The 20408-nt window shown below is 43.5% G+C and overlaps 2 protein-coding genes across 18 annotated transcripts in view; one reads left to right on the top strand and one right to left on the bottom strand.

Annotated features, from left to right (window-relative positions):
- Nucleotides 1–3895, bottom strand: part of LOC137542462 (bactericidal permeability-increasing protein-like) — a 49792-nt gene extending 45897 nt beyond the window's left edge. For both annotated transcript variants that reach the window (XM_068264390.1, XM_068264391.1), the window contains exons 1-2: nt 3816–3895; nt 1580–1643 (exon numbers count right to left, since the gene is read on the bottom strand). In XM_068264390.1, the coding sequence (XP_068120491.1) occupies nt 1580–1643; nt 3816–3847 (96 nt within the window). In that variant the 5' untranslated portion in view covers nt 3848–3895. The remainder of the gene's footprint in view (nt 1–1579; nt 1644–3815) is intronic.
- LOC137542461 (bactericidal permeability-increasing protein-like) overlaps nt 1–20408 on the top strand; it is a 353798-nt gene that overhangs the window by 18465 nt on the left and 314925 nt on the right. For 6 of the 16 annotated variants that reach the window (XM_068264385.1, XM_068264375.1, XM_068264378.1 and 3 more), the window contains one exon: nt 6303–6400. The exons of 6 other annotated variants lie outside the window; for them this stretch is intronic. The gene's annotated coding sequence lies outside the window, so the exon portion shown is untranslated. Of the gene's footprint in view, nt 1–1426; nt 1490–6297; nt 6401–20408 lie in introns of all 16 variants that reach the window. 4 more of the 16 variants (XM_068264380.1, XM_068264377.1, XM_068264388.1 and 1 more) reach the window with 2 other exon arrangements.

Genomic DNA, 20408 nt, shown 5'->3' with positions numbered 1-20408 from the left:
TCGTGATCATCTCTACTTACAAGGCTAGGTTGCACAGGAGGCAACCACTCGAAAGAGCATGTGGGGAGGCACCATCTCCACTCGGCCTTGTAGATGTAGTATGGCGGTTGCAGCTTGAAGAAAAGTTTGCAGCTGCCTCCTTGCCACCTGCTGGCCGCCCTAAATCCGAGTACAGCTAGTGCTCTACCAGCTGAAACTCTAAAAAAAAATAATCATCTTACCCTGTCAGTGTTGTAAAGAAAAAGTGCCTCACACAGCATGGGAGGAATCCTGTTTACTACTGGCATGCAGAGCTAGAGGGGTTTTTTTTTATCCCCTAAGTTGCAGACATGTCCTTTTTTTCCCTATATAGATACCCAAGTTTATCCAGATTGCTTAGGGCCCTGTTTCACACAGAAAAATGTTGCCACAATTTTCAGAATGAAGTAGACTCTCACTTGGCTGCTATGTCATTCTGATCCTGTTCTGCTGCTGCCATTTCTCTTCTATCCACTAAGCTGCTATGTCAGTGCTGTGTCTGATCTGGTTCTGCTGCTGCCATTTCTCTTCTATCCATTAGGTTGCTATGCCGATGCTGTGTCTGAACCTTCTAAGTCTACAGTACTATATTGTGCTACTGTACTGATATTAAAGGCTCGATATCTCTCACTCATAGCTTCAATAATGCTCAAATTTTGAGGGTGGGGGGAACCCCGGAGCTAATTATGTGCCAAATTGCAGCCCCCCTGTCCTGCTGGTTCCTGAGATAAGCTACATACCCATTGCAACGACCCAGGAAGATGGATCCATCGACGCTACCCAAGGAAGAGAGCTCCATGATCCATCTCCCTGCGGGTGACATCACACAATGCTTATAGGGTATATTGCATCTACCTTGTGAACCAGTGGGGCTGGGAGGCTGCACTTTGGCATAGTGGTAGTTTGTGGGGGAAGAGGGGGTGAAGGAGATATGGTTGCTGAGATATCCAGCCTTTAATATCAGCTTATGCAAATAAGGAATGAGCTGCATGTGATGTCATTACCCACAAGGCTGTGCATCAGTAGGCCAAATTTTAAAGGGGAACTGAAGTAAGAGGTATACGGAGGCTGCCATATTTATTTCCTTTTAATCAATACCAGTTGCCTGGCAGCCCTGCTGGTCTATTTCCCTGCGGTAGTATCTGAATAACACCAGAAACAAACATGCAGCTAGTCTTGTCAGATCTGACTTTAAAGTCTGAAACACCTGATCTGCTGCATGCTTGTTCAGGGGCTATGGCTAATAGTATTAGAGGCAGAGGATCAGCAGGGCTGCCAGGCAACTGGTATTGCTTAAAAGGAAATAAACATGGCAGCCTCCATATACCTCTCTCTTCAGTTCCCCTTTAATTAGGCCTACAGAGTGGGAGTGGTGTCACCTTTTCAACTAGATTTCCATTGGCTGCAGGGCTTTTTCCTCTCTGAGAACTGGGGTTTCCCTGACAAACCTGACATCAGCCTCACACTTGTGGTGAGTTAATTTCCACCTTACAGTTCCTATTATATGGTGAAAACTGTAGAGGCCAAATATAAGACTACATAACAAAGTTAGGTAACATACCAGCTTTTGCAGATCTCCTCTTAGAGTTGGCAAAGTTGTTTGTTGAAAGAAGTTTGTTAACCAGCTACAAGATGAGAACAAAAATATGTGAACGAATAAATGCTGGCTTTGCTTAATGATTGATCCATACAGGATGTCTATCACTTCACAAGCATATTGAAAGATAAGATATCCATCTCACTATTCAGATGCTCTGTAACCAGATAGCCAGGGTAGAGATCGCTATCTCTCACTCTCTATCAACTTCAAAGACATTCCTGCTGAGTTTTATGTTGTTGTGCTGCTGATGAAGTTCAGCGTGAAGCAAGGCTGCAGAGTGTGATGTGATGCATGGATGCATGTATTTTAGTGTTCTCTGCAAAGACTCTGGGCAGTGAAACGGTTAACTGCAAACTCTCCTGCTCTGTGAAGAGGCCGGGACATTTGACCTGTGCCCCGTGATGCCGTGAGAGAGGCTGCAAATCTTTAGTGCCACGGAGAAGCCTTGACACTTGGCCGGTCTATCCTCTGTGCATCTCTCTCTGTCCTATCCTCTGTGCGTCTTTCAGTGTCTCATCCTTTGTGCATCTCTCTGTGTGCCCATCCTTTGTGCATCTCTCTGTGCCTATCCTCTGTGCTAGACAACAAAGAGAGAGAGAGAGTGCACTCAAAATGTGTATATATCAATATGGCCAGCTGGCCGAGGACAGATCTCACCTTTAGGATGTGCTGGTAATACCCTTATGGATATTCCAACTGGAGCACTTTTGTCCCTTTGAGCTAGGGACCAGGCTTATCACTAGTGTCCTTTGTATAGTGGAATCCATCTGCTCCTGCTGCTCCTCCATTCACCCCTGCCTCTATCAGTCACGAGCTGACCACACTCCGAAAGCTGCTCTGTGAAGCAGGCTGGGGCTGTGCTGGTGTGATCTCCCCTGTGTAGCAGTAGTGTCTGTGGAGGCACCGTGGCTAGATCAGTGGTGAGTGGATCCTGCACTTTGTGGGCACTCGTTTGCTGACTACATTGATACAGAGAGGGAAAGATGGCTAGCAGTAGTGAGGGACACAGTCTGTGCGTGTAAGTTAGGAATTTATTGTAGAGTTTCAAAAGGGGTAAAACAGCACACTTTCTTCCTCAGGAAAATTTTCCTGAGGAAGAAAGGGTGCTGTTTTACACCTTTCGATTTACCATAAGGCGCTGTAGAGAAAGAAGGGAGAAACAGAGAGCCCAATATAATGTAGTATGAACAGAGGTGCCAGGTGTATACTGGAATCACTGAAGTTGTATGCTCCCAACTTTTATTGCCTGAGGAAGTGGGTTTAGGCCTGCGAAACGCGTTGCGGTTCCCCTTTTTTTTGGGAGTATGCTAATAAATTTGTATTTATTTGAATAGACAGTTTCAGTGTCTGCTTGTCACTCCCCTTCCCAAGTGCCTCCCTCCTTCCTTTCCTAAGTCCTGATGAGAGTGTAAATGAGAGGTTACTCAACCTACTCTCAGCATTCCACTGACAAGATCTTGTTTCAGTCAGGAACATCTCTAGCTGAGGTTTCTCTAGCTACCTAATACTTGGGGGCACCTCTAGCTACTTAATATTGATTTACTCACCCAGCTTTCGGAATTTCACTGACAAGATCTCCCTTCAGTCAGGGGCACCTCTATCTACTTAATACTGGGGTTCTGCTGGCTACCTAATACTAAAGGGCACCTGTACAGTAGGCACAGATGTCTTGGCACCTTAGACTTCACCCTCCATGAATCTACAAACCCCTCCAAACTGCACCCAAAGTGTGCTGGCTGTCTCAGCTGTCACTTCTCTCTAACTTCCTTCGCCTGTTAGAGGTAGCTACAGGTAGCTTCGTATTAAGTAGCCAGTAGCCTGTCCCACTGTGTACAGCTGCAGAAATGGATACTTCCATGGCCTTCAAATCAATAAAGCCTGTGTACAGTCTGTGTACAGGACAAAGCATACGTGTACCCTCACTATTAGCATACGTGTACCCTCAGTATTAAGTTGCCCCCGACTGAAGGGAGATTTTGGCAGTGGAATGCTGTGAGCCAAGTGAGTAACCCCTCATTTATACTCTGCTCAGAGCTTTGCATAGGGAAGGAGGAAGGGAAGCACTCAAGGAGCAGAGTGAGCTACCTTTCTATTATCAGGCGCCTGCAGGCAGCAGCCACAGAGCCTTATGGTAAATCTAGGCCAGAGAAAAACACAAGATAAAAGTCATCGCTGGAAAGAAAAGACTTTGACTTACTCTAAGGTAGATGGAGTAAAATCCACGGGCATGCTCCCAATGTTAGCACTGCAGCTGGAGGTGGTCACTACTGGCCTGCCGGCACCATCACTTCCAAAGCTCAGAGCTGCAGAAATGGATACTTCCATGGCCTTTAAATCAATAAAGCCTGTGTACAGTCTGTGTACAGGACAAAGCATACGTGTAAATATTTTCTGCTTTCTGAGAGGTAAAACTCTTCCAACATGCAGCATCGGCACAACCATATTACACAACGCTGAACAATAAATGCTAGTTGCAGGTGCTATTCAAGTATTTTTATACAATATCAGAAATGTAGGTGGGACAGGAACAAGAGAGTGAGTTAAAGGCAAAACCAGCAGAAGATTGATGGGAAGCAGGGCCAGGTCTAGCTACAATGGGGCCTGTGGCAAAAGTAATTTGGGAGGCCCCACTGATGCCCCCTTCCAAATAACCCCCAAGGCCCCTGAGCCAACTGCCAGGACCGATCCAAGAGAAATCTGTTAGCTGCCCATACACCGCAGGCCAATTTCAGATTAATTTCAGCATGAAATCTCTGGGGTTTCAGCCTCATGGTGCCCAAGCATTAAAATCTCCAGCTGTCTAGCTGTTCCTTCATCTGTATTCATGACCCACGTGGCTGCCACGAGTTAAAAGCAGTCTGACAACTTGAGGCGGCAGCTGGACAGGTGAGATTTTAATGCACAGGCACTGGGGGGTGGGGCTCAAGAGCATTTGGGAGGGAGTAAACAGGGTCTCTGTCGTTAAATATTGCTCATCCCGATATCACATGCCATTACCACCGCGCACCAAATCGACCACGTCGGCTGGAGATTTTCCATCTTGCTTTGGCCCAAAATTGGTTGAATTGTCAGTCCTATTTATTAAATGGGAACCGTTCACTGTCTGGTTTGCGTTATGGTAAAACGAACAAAACATGTCTGTATTACGCTTAGGTAGGAACAAAGCCTTAGGCGTCAATTCATCAAATGCTGTATGATTAAAAAAAAATCTGTAAAAAAAAGCACATTCAGTATTTTCACAGGTGCGGTAGAAGTTCGAAAATTACCAAAAATACTTTGCTTCAACTCATAAAAACCTGTTCAGTAACTGTGGAGCTGTCTCTGTGTTGTTACAAGCTGTTCCATACAGTGAGGGCATTACAATAGTCAGAGGCATCCCCACATCCCTTTAGAATGTACCGTACATGTTTGTTATTCTGTCTCTGCTTGCTCGGAATCTGTCTATCAGTCTTTTTTAGCATTTTATTTAACTGCCACAGCTTACATGAACTCCAAAAGACTGAACACATGCTGTGCTTAGGTGATTTCCCCACTAGCTCCTCTGCATTTTTAAACAGAAACCTAAAAGGTTAAACATCTGAAGGGAGGCAGGGGAAACCTCTTTTGTTTCTGAACTCTCTGCTCGCTGCCTAGGGGAGTAGAAAAGCTGGACCCTCCGTAGAAGGCTTCGGATCCTATCACAGTGACTTGCAGGAGACAGGGGCTGTTCCTAGCTCTGTGCTCCTGTCCGTCATGGGGATATCCTCACGGAAGGCATTCAAAGCTGTTTTTTGACAGATAAGAGCTATAGTAATTGGGGAACATGTCCCTGGGCTTTACCGCATGCTCCGATTTTCATGAATTGACATTTGCTGACAGCTCGTGGCCCCCACCTGTCATGTGAACTCGTGTTTGCTTGGTTTAAACTTCTTTTGCAGTTCCTATGCAGTTTAGTTAGGAGGGGGCGAATGAGAGGGAATTTCTTTAAGTGCCCCTGCTGGTCATATGGTGTATTATCTTATGCGACTGAACCCTCTCCTGCATATGGCTGAATTGCTCAGCCTTTGCTCAATTAAGTATTGCCGACTAGGTGTGAGTTATTTGCACTTATTGGCTGACTGGCAGTATGCAGGCTCTATAAGTAGCGGAGTGTTGTCTAGGAGTGAGCATTTGTTCCCCTTGTGTTTGGTAAGTTGAGGGGGTAGTGGGGGTGAGTCCCTGGTGGTGAGGTGACTCATCTGCTCTCCCATTGTTTGTATTGCATGCAGGTTTGGGGGTCCCGAACTGTGGCAGAGCTCGGAGGCCCCCGCCTGTCATGTGAACTCATGTTTGCCAGTGTTGGAGGTGTTTATCGCACAAGTCGGTAATTTACCTCATTGCTCAGTAATTTCAGCTTGCCATGGGATAACACCTTTGATGAATTTACATTTTACTAAATGGTCCATAAACTCAGCTGTTTTCAGCATTACCGAATGCAGTAATGTTTAATGAATTGACGCCTTACTCCCTTCTACAGCATCCTTTGTGTTGACATTATGTAAAAACTACAGTAAAAAAAAATACAAAATTCCTTTCTATAAAGCTTCATTTTTCAAAACAATCCTAATGATATATTTCTAATAAAGAAAAGCATTCATATTTATTATTGGCATATCTTACTCAAAAAAATCATCAATTTTCCATCTTCCATGCATGGTAAGGGCAGCATGACCGATAGAAACCTTCAAACCACCATCAAGTGAGATCTGTGAACTGGGCAGCTGGACATCGGTTATAGCCAAGCTGGAAAACAGCACAGAAAAGGTATCTTGTTAATGATTGCACATCTGTAAGAATTCAAGTGTACTTTTATCTTGAATACAGTAAATCAGAAATGAACAAGAAACAGAAGTTCCCTGAAAAACTGCACCACTCAGACAATGCATATCAGTATAATCACATATTTATTCAAAAACATAGATAAAAACAGGGGTAGTGTTGTGTGAGGAGGCGCCCAAATGTATATATAGTATGAGAGCTAAAACTCTTAACATATAAAAAGAAACAAGAGGTATCTTACCTCTCTGAAGGACTCACAAGAGTGGTAATCAGGGAGCCTTTATTTAAAATTAGCGGTATTACTGTTGACAACGCGTTTCACGGGACGAAGCCCACTTCCTCAGGTCATTAAAAAACAGTCAACCTTTCCCTAGACCGTATGCAGCACGGGCGCCGTGGAAAAAGGTTTTTCCACGGCGCCCGTGCTGCATACGGTCTGGGGAAAGGTTGTGAGTCCTTCAGAGAGGTAAGATACCTCTTGTTTCTTTTTATATGTTAAGAGTTTTAGCTCTCATACTATACATACATTTGGGCGCCTCCTCACAACACTACCCCAGTTACCACACACCTCCTACGGAGGTGTCAACCTCGTCCACGGTGGACCAGCTTCCATCACTGAGAGAGGACCTGAAGAGGGGTGCGACCGCCCGGCTCCTGCAGAATCCGGGACACCGAGCGGGAACGTTTTTTTCTCGCATGCCTAATCGGTGGTTGCGGTACTGTAACCCGTGTTTGTGAGTATATATCTCATAAAGTGTTTTAGCCATCTGGCGGGAATAACGATACTGCACTATTGGGCTCCTGGTCTTCTCTTTTTTAACAGAAAAAGGCAACCTCCCCTCCAGAGTGAAGGAAGGACCTGAACCTGTACTCTCATAGATAAAAACACTTAAAAACAATGACGGGTAGCCATGCTGAATATAAAGCCAATCAACAATGATACATACAGGAGTGTAAAAAACACATATATAAATCCATGGCTGATTAATCCATACAAATTACTGACCACTAAAATAAACACAGTAGAACAGATGGCATAATTTAATGAATATAAAGATCACATGGCCATCCAGACAACCAATCAATATAAAGGCTATAGCAGCAGAGTGTTAAAGTACAAAACCACACAATAAATAGTGAACCATGAACAGTGCAGAGAAGGTCCAGTATATGGACAGAAAAGACACAAGACAACAATAGGTGCAAACAGTAAGGAGAAATAAAGTGCAAAATAGTGCATAAGACAGTGTCTGAACACTGACAGAAAGTGCTGCTGCTTACCGATACTGAGGTCAGTAAAGGAAATGGGGCATAGCGTCCGCCTCTTGCCATCGCGATTCGCCGCTCTCTGAAGTCTGGCGGCTTCCACTGGGCATAAAAACAACTAAGCGTACTCGGCTATTATATCGAAGACCCCAGTAAAGTGGACAGGGCCGGGGGACGTCACCTACATCATCGTGTGCGCGCCACGCACAATCAGGGAACCTCGGCAGCGCTAGAGCAGCGCTACGTCACTTCCCCTCCCTGACCTAAAGGATTGTGGGTCCTGTAGTTTGCAGAGCAAAAAATACAAAGGGAAATTGAATAAAAGAGAAAAGAGTGGCTACAAATAGCTGATTAATATAAGTGTCATATTTACTTATAAAAACAAGGCTCAAGACAAATACCATCTGATGTATACAGATCATACAGCGGCATTCCAGAATATAATTTATAAACAGTTGAATGTGGAATACATGACATTGCTGCCATCTAGTGGCAAGAAAGTGTATATACTTCCAAATATGTCAATAGAAAGACAAAGGGCTCTATTCATAAAACATTTGTGGCGAAAAAACTCCTGGAGGGAAAATACCGCAGCAGTATTTTAGACTTCTGGGTGGTAATTCATAAAAATGTTGCCATCTGTGATGCAAGTGCGGAGATCTCCCGCTGAAGGCTGGCGGTAAGCTGTCGGAAGGCATGCGGAAACACTTCAGCCGGCAGAGTCCCTCCGTGCACTGCTCTCTCTGGGAGGTCTGTCCCATTCACTTGTATGTAATCCGCAAAATCAGAGGAAGCGGTATTTCCCGTCCACATACCGCTTCCTCTAAACTTTTTGAATGGCCATTTTGTTACTTTTTTCTAGATAAATCTAGAAAAACACTGGAGAAGGCGGAAATGTCTCGCTCTGCTGGGGATTGTAGATTTTCATGCGGGAACAGCTTTTATGAATGCCCACTTTGCTAAATGGACGGGAAAATCCGCTGTTTTGAGTGGAAAACTTGCGGTAACCTTTTATGAATAGAGCCCAATGTGATGCAATACACACACATGCGGTAGAGGGGACCTCTTTTTTAAGTGTCAATTTCTCCTGTTTGCATGTCCTTCTAATATATAAAAAACAATGAGTAGATATACACCTAGGGACACGGGATATGTGAGCGGCTGTAGTCTGAGACTTTATCTCTGGAGTGCTCAGGTCAGTATCTGAGTTGATAGAATGATTTATTGACATCTATGTTTTTGTGTCTCTTAGATTTGGTTGTCTTTGTCCCTTATGCTTCTTGTACCTGTGGGATATATCCACCTACACCTTTGAAATATGAATGAAGACCAGCAGTTCATCTTCTGTGGGATTCTCCGACAGTCTCCGAAGATTCTCTTGACCTCCTGTCGGTGTTAATATAAGATGTGATTACCTTTGTACTGACTTTGTCTTTCTATTGACATATTTGGAAGTATATACACTTTCTTGCCACTAGATGGCAGCAATGTCATGTATTCCACATTCAACTGTTTATAAATTATATTCTGGAATGCCGCTGTATGATCTGTATACATCAGATGCTATTTGTCTTGAGCCTTGTTTTTATAAGTAAATATGACACTTATATTAATCAGCTATTTGTAGCCACTCTTTCCTCTTTTATTCAATTTCCCTTTGTATTTTTTGCTCTGCAAACTACAGGACCCACAATCCTTTAGGTCAGGGAGGGGAAGTGACGTAGCGCTGCTCTAGCGCTGCCGAGGTTCCCTGATTGTGCGTGGCCGCGCACACGATGATGTAGGTGACGTCCCCCGGCCCTGTCCACTTTACTGGGGTCTTCGATATAATAGCCGAGTACGCTTAGTTGTTTTTATGCCCAGTGGAAGCCGCCAGACTTCAGAGAGCGGCGAATCGCGACGGCAAGAGGCGGACGCTATGCCCCATTTCCTTTACTGACCTCAGTATCGGTAAGCAGCAGCACTTTCTGTCAGTGTTCAGACACTGTCTTATGCACTATTTTGCACTTTATTTCTCCTTACTGTTTGCACCTATTGTTGTCTTGTGTCTTTTCTGTCCATATACTGGACCTTCTCTGCACTGTTCATGGTTCACTATTTATTGTGTGGTTTTGTACTTTAACACTCTGCTGCTATAGCCTTTATATTGATTGGTTGTCTGGATGGCCATGTGATCTTTATATTCATTAAATTATGCCATCTGTTCTACTGTGTTTATTTTAGTGGTCAGTAATTTGTATGGATTAATCAGCCAAGGATTTATATATGTGTTTTTTACACTCCTGTATGTATCATTGTTGATTAGCTTTATATTCAGCATGGCTACCCGTCATTGTTTTTAAGTGTTTTTATCTATGTTTTTGAATAAAGATGTGATTATACTGATATACATTGTCTGAGTGGTGCAGTTTTTCAGGGAACTTCTGTTTCTTGTTCATTTCTGTTTGCTAACAGTTCCTTTGCACACTCAAATATTATTATACTTGATAATTGATTTTGTGAGTGATGGTGCTTGCCCGATTGTGTGTGTTGATCATGAATACAGTAAATCAGTCCCAAATTATCACTTGACCTGATCAATGAAGCAATTATAATATATTCCTCCTGATGTTGCCACTCTAAATAGAGCTGAAAACCTCTGATTGTGTATTGTTGACGTGTGCTACCCCCTTATAGTACTAGTTGACTGATTTGTGGTGGTGGTGGGGGCACTTTTTTGGGGGGGGGGGGGGGGGGGGCATGTGTCATGCAGCTTTTTGTTTTGCATGTTTGTGCTCTCTCTGGTAGTAAATATATTAAACGTACCTGACTCGTTGGCTCCTGTAGCACCATTACGTTTTGACATGATAGTGCAGTTTTATTAGATAGATGTGCTTTAAACTCCTCCCCAATACAATTATCACCCACATAGTAGCCAGGAAGGATCTGGGAGAGGGCAGCAGCTAGTCTTTTCCTGTGTACAAAGCACTGATCCTACCAACCTCCTCCCCTTTGCTGCAGAGAAATTATAGAGACTGCAGAGATTCTGTCCCTACTTAGCTTGTAAAAAAAACAAATACAAAAACTAGAAAAAAATAAATCCATTCTTACCAATCTTGCAAGGGTCTTGCAAGGGTCATAAAACAAGTGTGGACACTGTAATCTTCACGGCCATGACAAGTGTAGCTATAAAAATATCTGATCTGAAGAATAAACCCCTTTACCAGAGGGAGTGAAGTAGTAGTTGTGGCCCTCTCACAGCTCTGTGCCCCCTGTGGTTGTAGGGGCTGCTCTTCTGTAGTTATACCTCTGATTGAGGGCAGGGCAGGTTGATGTGCATTACACATGGCTTTTACAGACACACTGGGGAGCATGTGGGAAATCCTTTATTGTCACTGCTCAAGGAGAAACTGGAGAGGAAGTTAAAAAGGCTGCTTAGTCTCTAAGCAGCAGAAGGATGAGGTTGGTGGGTTAGGTCAGTGATCTGCAAACTTGGCTCTCCAGCTGTTAAGGAACTACAAGTCCCACAATGCATTTGCCTTTATGAATCATGACTGTAGCTGTCAGACTCCTGCAATACATTGTGGGACTTGCAGTTCCTTAACAGCTGGAGAGCCAAGTTTGCGGATCACTGGGTTAGGTGATCTGCTCTGTGTTGAGAAAGCAACTTTCACTCTCCTGACCACAAGGTGTTAGAGGGTCAAACCAATCAGGTATTCTCAATATTTGGATTGCACAAAGAAAATATGTGCAATGCAGAAAACTTGCATTAGTTCCCTCCCTTTGTATAGAAGAAGGGGCTTATTGCCACCTCCATCTGCCCCAAAAAGCTGTAGGGTCATTACTCCTACTTATGCAAGCTTGATATCCAACCAGTCTTCAGTTCTGGATAATTATACCCTCCCCAATGCACACCATAAATTGCAAGAGGTGGCTCCCCAAAAAATTATGTCTGTATGGGAGGCCCCTATATTTGTGGGGTGCAGATTTTATAAAATGCCTCCAAGTTTGCCATACCAGGCAGCAAAATCCTCCATCCTTCAACGGTTAGCATTCCATTTTGTATTTAAATATGTCTCAACCAATTTAATGAGCTAGAAACACTCATTAAATTATTGTTTGCACCTAGAAAGAGCAGCAGTTTGGTCTTGGCTAACCAAAACTAACAAGTTAGCTACACCTTGCATGAGAGCTTGTCTTAGGAGTATACTGTATATTCTTGTTTGCAGTTCACCTGCAATTTGATCTGGAATGTCTGTATATCTATGTGTTTAAAGAGAACCTGAACTGAAAATAAAAAGTCAAAATAACCATACACAGGTCATACTTACCTTCCGTGTAGTCTACTCCTCGATCTTTCTCCACTCCTGTGTCCTGTTTGTCCACTGTGATCCATGGAATTCTCCGTCCTCCATTTTAAAAATGGCCATTACCCCATAACAACTTCCTGGTCAGCACACTGTTAAACTGTAAAATCACCCACTTGAGCCATAGGGAAGCATGGAGATTACCTTGCACAGTCAGTTGTAACTGACCGCTGCTGATAAACAACTGACAGCAACTGGTATATTTCAGTTCTGACAAAATATTGTCAGAACTGTAAGGGATCACTATAAGAAGAAAATGGTGAGCTTCTGAGAGGAACTGACGGTGAGGTTAGTATGTAATATTCATTTGCAGCTATGTAATGTGTTTATTTTAAATAATTTTCCTCGCTTCAAGTTCCCTTTAAGGATTAAGAGACATTGGGCCATATGCAATTCACTTTTTCACCTGGGTTTTCTCCTAGGTGATATTTTCAAAACTTGTCATAAAATGACTTTTAAACTATCTGCAAACAAACAAATACTCAAAATAATGTTGACAGTAGTTTTTCATCTACTTTTTGATACTTTTCCCATTGTAAAATGCTAAAAAGTCATTTTAAATCGAAGATGAATATTATCTCCTAGGAGAAAAGTCAGGTGAAAAAGTGAATTGCATATGGGCCAATGGAGGAGATGTTCCAGATGAAAATTCCTGTGGAATGACATACCCACTTTGAGACCTTGTAGTCCAGGATGTATGGTATCTGGTGAGCTCAATAATACTCCAAGTAATGGGCACCTCTTTCATGTCGAGCACTGGTGATATTATGATCCTGTGGACTGTGCGCTGAAGCTTTGGAATTATAAGCATATCAGCTGGTAGAAGCTTTAATTTATTAATTCTTGCTTTTTCCAGAGTGTCTGGAGCTCTGCTGGGGGTTTGACAGAAGATGTGGTGGGTGCATAACAGAAAGCATGGTTAAGGCATGGTTGCAGTTATGGTAGCGAAAGACAGGAGATTTGGAAGAAGCATGGTTGGATGTGAGTTAGGGTCATGCCATCAGGTGTGGTAGGGGTTGTGGTGGCATGGATGGAGGTGACGAGGAACCATGACAAGAGGTGTGAAAGGGGCATGACTGGAGGTGTAGAAGGAGCATGTTTGGTTGTGTGGTAGGGGAATGACAGAAGGCGTGGTGTGGTAGCATGTATGGAGGTTTGGAGGAACCAGGGCAAGAGGTGTGAAAGGGGCACGACTGGAGATGTGGAAGGAGCATGGTTGAATATGTGGTAGGAGCATGACAGGAGGTGTGTGGGGGCATGGGTGGAGTAGAGAAAGAGACATGGTTGGAGGTGTGGTGGAACCATGGCAGAAGATGTCAAAGGGGCATGACTGGACATGTGGATGGGGCATGGCTGATGGTGAAGTGCAAATTGTAAGAATCTGTGAGGTTCTTGCAGTATGAAAACCTAATTTGTTCAGAACAAAATCTCAGCAAGAAGGCTATATACAGAGTTCTCCTGGAGATATTCCAGAGAAATTCAGTCTAATGAAATGTATTGTTTTGAGAAGGGAATTAAGCTATCATTCAAGGTTATCTGACTGCAACCAATTCCAGTCTGGATGGGTATCGGGACTTTCCAGTCAGATTACAACCTCATTTTCCCCAAAAATGATTACAATTATTATGATGCCATGGTAGTACATGTTAGAGTGACCAAAAGCCAGTTGGAAGTTGGGACATGTCTGACTCGAGGGTCTTGCGTCAATCGTATGATCCAAAGATCAATGTGTAATTTAGGTAACACCTATGATCCACCCACTGCCCACATAGGATGGGACTGACGAACGTTTAGCACAGGAAGTTTACTGTATATATGATGTATCTGTAATATTATATTAGATTGCTGCTGCTGCTTGCTAAAGATGGGGTGGGGATTAAAGATGATTGATAAGATGAACTAGCCCTCAATGAATCCTCTATTTTGTTGTCTAACATTAATTGTCTCTTAATGATACCCCTACTTCTGCCAAAAATACCTCCCCTGATGCCTATTCCTAATATTTACGCTAATGCAAACTCCTTTCCTGATTTCTAATGTTACCCCTTCAAATAACAAAGTTACCCTTAACATTACACCATCTCTACCTTTCTAATTGGTTTTATTACTGATCCCCAATTCCATTAGCCTTCCACAGTAATCTTTTTTTGGCACCTGACAGCACAGCCATAGCAGTTTCAGCCGGCAAAAGTAGCCCAACCCAATGGCACAGACATCACCTGCTTCCCTATGGTACTGCTTCATTACCTGTTATAATGTGGTCTAAAGCAGTTCTATAATTAGTTATTCTAACAGAATCGCCATCAAACTCAAGTATCGGTCCTGAACAAAATCTGCAGCATTTGGGGACCTTCTCAGTATACTATTTTTTTTTTTTTACTTTTTATCTATAATGCTTTTACAAATATGTTTATGAATGGTGAGTAACATAAAAGAACATACTGTAAGATAAAAGTTCTTGGCAAATTTAGAAACTGTGATGTCCGGTATATAGTTTTGTTTAGGGTTATATAATAAAAGAAAAATCATGTTGAGGTCTGTGGATGTTGCAAGGGGTCAAAAATGTTGTTAATTTCCTTGAACAGATTTGTGTGAGGCCTGGTAGATCTCTCGCCTTCCTTCAGTCCTTATGCCCCAATCTACCACCGCTCTTCACCTAAAGCCAAGCCCCTGGGGGAACAGGAGAGGGAGTTACGCCTACCTGACTACAGTTACCCCCCAGGACTTCACCATGAAAAGCATAAGGACTGAGGCCAGGGAGAGAGAAGTATCACCAGAACCACACTAACTAGTACAAGCTGGGTCCAAACAGTCTGGGTCAACAACAGGATCAGATAAAAAAAAAAATACAAATTCGTAGAGCAAACTCACGTCCAGTAAAAATCCAGGGTCATACACAGGAGATCAGGAATATTGCAGTACGCAGGAATTTGGCAAAATCAAGGTCAGAAACAATCCAATATCAGGGGAAGCAAGGACACAGCAACGCAGGCGCAGTGGTTTTCAGACTTTAAAGTCTGAAATTCCAGAAGTGAACCGGAGGAAAGGCCGGAGCATCGGTGAGTGGCTGCGCGGGCACAGGATGTCTGTGGGGGATCATTAGAAGCCCCGGGTAACTTCAACTCATTTCCCCCCGACCCTCCTACAGTATCCCTTTAACTGGATGGTGCAGATCCTTTATGTGAAGAGCTATAATCTAATCACAAGAATGTCTATAATGTGTATGGGTATTTTTGTAGGATCCCGGAGTTCATTATTGCTGTATCTCTCCACTCATCTTACATGTTCACATATTACACACTCACAAGTTGGACTGCACTCTGTGAGTTCTTTCACGGTGTATATACTAGGACTTATTCAGCTACATTGCTTAGGACAAAAGAAACCGCTCTTATCCAAATCACTAGTTACGCTATGATACACAGACTGACAGATCAATAGAGGTATAGTCATGCCAACTTCAGCTCAGCAGCCATGCTGTAAGAAACAATACTCACTTGTAGAAGGCATAAGACTTGTTTTGCAAGCTTCCTTGGTAATCAGGAATATGAAGACTTGACAGATTGTTTTGCAGAACGTAGATCCCTACTTGTCGGGCTGTAAATGCAAAAGTTCTTTTATCAAAGCATCATTTCAGATCTTACAAATCAAAAATAAAAATGAAACACAGTATATTTCCTTAGGGAGCGCTAAAAGTGCACTTGTTTGAATTTAGGAATAGCTGGTGCAATTAGTGATTGTATAACTGCAAAAACGTGAGCCTCACAGATTTTAATTTCTGTTTACCAGAGTTACTAGACATAGGTGACACATGAAATAAGATAAACATTGGTGTGTGTTCTCTGTAAAATGGCAGTCCATTAGTTGTGCCGCCCTTAAAGTGTACCTGAGATGTAAGGATATACTGTAAACGTTTTAGCTGGCGTGGAGGGAGCTGGAGGAAGCCCCAGGTATGTATAAAACTTTAACCAGTTCAGGACCACAGACTTACACGCCCCTAGTGACCATTTTTTACAATTCAGCAAACTGCAGCTTTAACAGTGTGCAGCACTGAATCCCCTCCTCCTTTTCTGCCCACCAACAGAGCTTTCTGATGGTGGGCTCGTATTGCTGCTGCAGGCTGTATTTTTTTTATTCATTTAAATATTTTTTTTTTAAATAAAAATGGCTTTTTTTAATTTATACCCTCCCTCCCCCCCGAGAGTCAGTCAGCATGATTGTCTTTCATAGGCATCACCCTATGAGAGACAATCATTTGTGAGCCTCTCCTGGGGACAGCTTAGTGACAGAGCTGTCCCCCGTACAGTGCTGCGCTAGATTGCAGCGCTGTATAACCGTTAGAAATAAGAAAAAAAACATTTCTAACAGTCTGCTAGCCACGATCGTGGGCTAGCAGGCTGATGTTGGAGCTCCACTCATTTGCTATTCCCCGCTAAACTCTGCCCACCGCTCCTGACGCCAATAGGCGTTAGGCGGTCCTGGGGGAGCCACCTTCCTGACGTCTATCGGCGTTAGGCGTTCAGGAAGGGGCTAATATACTTACATCTTAGGTTGCCTATAAAGAGGAACTTTACCCAAAAAAATAGTAGCAGGAGAAATAAATAAATCAATACAAAGTGAGAGGTTAAAAAATAGATCAAGATAGATCAAGATTGATATTTGCCGTGCAATTTGTCCATGTTTGCTCCACAATGAGCCGGCTGGTAATCATCTTTACTACTGGCAGACATGCAAAAAACAAACTAGACAGCACCAATTGCCATTATCTATAACTACACCCACTAACAATGTGCACAGAGGGAGATGCTGCTTGCTTGGCACTTGGACACAGACATTATTTCCTACAATGCATTGAGGTTCACTGACAGGAAACTGTCATGACCATGGCCGTGTAATCACACTGTGGGAGGGATTTCACCAAAACATCAGCCTCACAGGCTGGGATCACTACGGCAAGGCAATAAATATCAAGGAGAACGTATGTCAAGAGACAAGGGCATAACTGTCACAAACGCTGTTGCTTCCTGCTTCACCTGCTGGTGTCATCACAAGTCACCAGCAGGTGGCTCTGTTTGCTTTTCATGGTTCTCTGCAGTTAACAGGTTCATCACTAGATGGAGTATCACAGGTTACACATGTCTCTGTTCAATAGGTGTCTGGCCAGGCTGCTGGTTTCTATTTAAGCTGGCCACTCCCTTCACACTTCGCAGATCCTCGTGTCAGTGTGACTACTGCTTGTTGGTCCACTCTCTTGCTCTGCTCTGATCTGTGTTTCCCCTTTGTCTGACTGCCTGGGTAAGCCTCTGGCTTACATCCTATCTTGCCTTGCACTGTGATTCCAATCTGTCTGTCTGTGTGAGCCTTTGGCTTGCGTCCTATTCTGCCCTGCTCTATTGCTCCTCTGTGTCCCAGATTAGCTAGAGTGTATTCATGTATGAATATTGTAGGGGTTCTGATCTTAGTGTATATTGACCCTGGACTGTGTTTGATATCGATTCTGCTTGATGATTCTGTACTGCGATTGGTATATTTGTATATATGTATTTAGCACTGTTCATATTACACACTAATTCATTGCATATCTGTGTCCTGACCTTTTGTATATGCTACTAAATGTGATCAGCAAATACCCTGCTAGCAGGAAACGTGACAATAACAGACCTGGCTAACCCAAGCTGAGATAACAATGAGCACTCAGGGCTCAACCCCACTAGCAGAAAATGCACTAGCAGCAAATGTTGGCAAAAAATTTGCCAACATTTTGAAAATTCCCTCCCATTCAATTTAATAAGAAACAAGGCAAACTCGCAGTAAAATTGTTTGTAGCAATTTTGCCCTGATTTTGAAAATTTGTGGCAATTTTACCGCAATTTTACCACGATTCTCATTCAAGTAAATGGGAGATAGTTTTCAAAAGACTGGCTAATTGATAGCAAAAGTTAAGATTTTGCTTTTAAGTTTTGTAAACTAACAACTGGATAATATTGATGTTCATAAGAACTCCTGGAGAAATGTGATCGGTTTGATCAGCTGATCGATTTGCATGGCACTGATAAGTTGCAATCACTTCCTGTTTTACTACATAGACATGATTAGCAAACCAGAGCCTTACAAAACCTTCACACACTTAAACTGATAACATGTTTCTTCATAAGTTGTCAATACCCATCACCTGCCGGAGAGCGGGAACAAGCAGGTGTCAGTGATTACCCTTGCCTCATTTTTATGCAAGAGGGCCTCCGAACTGCCAAACCTATCAGGTTAGGTGCACACTAGACATAAAAATAGGCCATTTACACATTGCCAATGTGACATAATGTGGACCTCACCTTAAAAGGTACCTGAACAGTGGTTTTCTAATAAAAGCGTAGCAGCACTGAAATGTGACACTGGGCCTGATGCATGAAACTGCTGTAATTTTGTACGCCGATATTACCCTTAGAAATGGCACTGTGTACCACGAGTTACTCTATCTATTAGCCGACCCGCGGTACTTGACTAGCATAACTGTTGCTATGGTAACAGATGTTACTAACGAGCGTTACCATCAGTAGTGCACATTACCTTAGCAATGGTCCCACTAGTCAAGTATCGCAGTAACAGCATAACTCGTGGTACACAGTGCTGTTAGTAAGAGCCGGGCAATGTCTGATTTCCTGCATCAGGCCCATGTTGAGTTAAAAATAGATTCATATAGTAACTAAGAACTAAGACATTTTATGTAGCCTCTCTTCTCTGTTTTTTGCACTGCAAACTTTCTGTTTTTTCCACTGCAAGTGTTCAAAAACTAGTTCTGATGCCTATGCAAATGATACCTATGCGAATTTTGCCCGAAGTGATGCCCTCAAGAGTAAATAATAGGCAAAATACATTTATCTGGCTGAGGAAACACTACTGATACAATTTTAGTGCTGAAAAAAAAAAAAAAAGGAATTACTTCTCGCGGCTTGCAGGCTAATTGTAAACACCCGGGGAAGAAATCGTCGGTGTTTACAGCGTACGGCGCTGCTGTGGCAGCAGCGCCGTAAAGGAGATCGGCGATCCCCGGCCTCTGATTGGCTGGGGATCGCCGGCATCTGATAGGCTTCAGCCTATTAAAGACAGTACAGGACGGATCGCCGTCCTGTACCACCCGTACAAAGAAGGAGAGGGAGGGAAAGAGAGGGAGGCAGAATATCGCTGCGGAGCCCCCCCCCCCCCCCCCCCCCCGCTAGGCACAAACAGGCGGTAGCGATCAGACCCCCCCCCCAGCAGGACATCCCCCTAGTGGGGAAAAAAAGGGGGGAAGTCTGATCGCCCTGCCTGCAACACAATCTGTGCTGGGGGCTGAAGAGCCCACCCAGCACAGCGCAGGAAAAATTGGTCCTCAAGTGGTTAATGAAAATTCTTCAGTAGTGAATTATATTCCATCCCACCACACCACATGCACTCTATTGCTTTGCATTATGGAATTTTAGTTAGAAATGCCTCAATGCCTACATTCATGGAAATACACATTCATGTTCTGCAGCCCTCTTGGTTTCTGGCCTCTCTGACTATTTTAATGCACCAAGAACCCTGTTTTAACATATGGGCCCTTATTCAAGCCACTTTTTTCCCTATGCTTTCTCCTAGGAAATCATTTTTCATCTTCTGTTTAAAATAACTTTTAAGCACCATGCAATTGAAAAAGTGCCAAAAAGTAGGTGAAAAAATCCTGTCTAAATCATTCTAATTTCTTGCTTGCTGGTGGCTTAAAAGGCATTGGGTCCAATCCAATTTTCTTTTTTCTCCTAAGTTTTCTCCTAGGTGATATTTTCACATCTTATCAACCCTTTAAAGAGACTCTGTATTCAAAAAAAAAAGTCCCCTGGGGGTGCTTACATCGGGAGGGGGAAGCCGTAGGGTCCCAATGAGACTTCCCCCATCCCTGTAGCTGCGGGGAATCAAACACTGGCTCCATTGAGTCCTTCCGCAAACCTTGATTTATTTACCTTACTGCAATCCAGCGCAGGCACATTAGCGGTTCTTTGTATGGGCTAGCCAGAAATAGCCGAACCTGATCATATCCGCACTACTGTGCAGACGCAAAAGGACCGTGCCTGAGCAGTACAGGGGAACGATCGGGTTTGGCTATTTCCGCCTTAACCCGAAGGAAGAGTGGCTAGTGCGTCTCCACAGGATCGCGGAAGGTTAAAATTTACATCACCGCACTTCGGGGAATCCAAGCAGGAGTTTGCCGAGACAACGGAGGACCTCGTTAGGATCCAGAGGCTTCTTCCTCACAAGGTAAGTACCCACCAGGGGACATTTTTCTTAATCCAGATCCTCTTTAACCACTTGCCGACCGCACACTCATCCCGTGCGACGGCAAAGTGGTAGCTGGAGGACCAGCGACGCTC

Source organism: Hyperolius riggenbachi, chromosome 12 (assembly GCF_040937935.1).
Source record: "Hyperolius riggenbachi isolate aHypRig1 chromosome 12, aHypRig1.pri, whole genome shotgun sequence".
Lineage (NCBI taxonomy): Eukaryota > Metazoa > Chordata > Amphibia > Anura > Hyperoliidae > Hyperolius > Hyperolius riggenbachi.
Note: the sequence above shows the minus strand (reverse complement) of the source record. Positions and strands in the feature narration are given on the sequence as shown.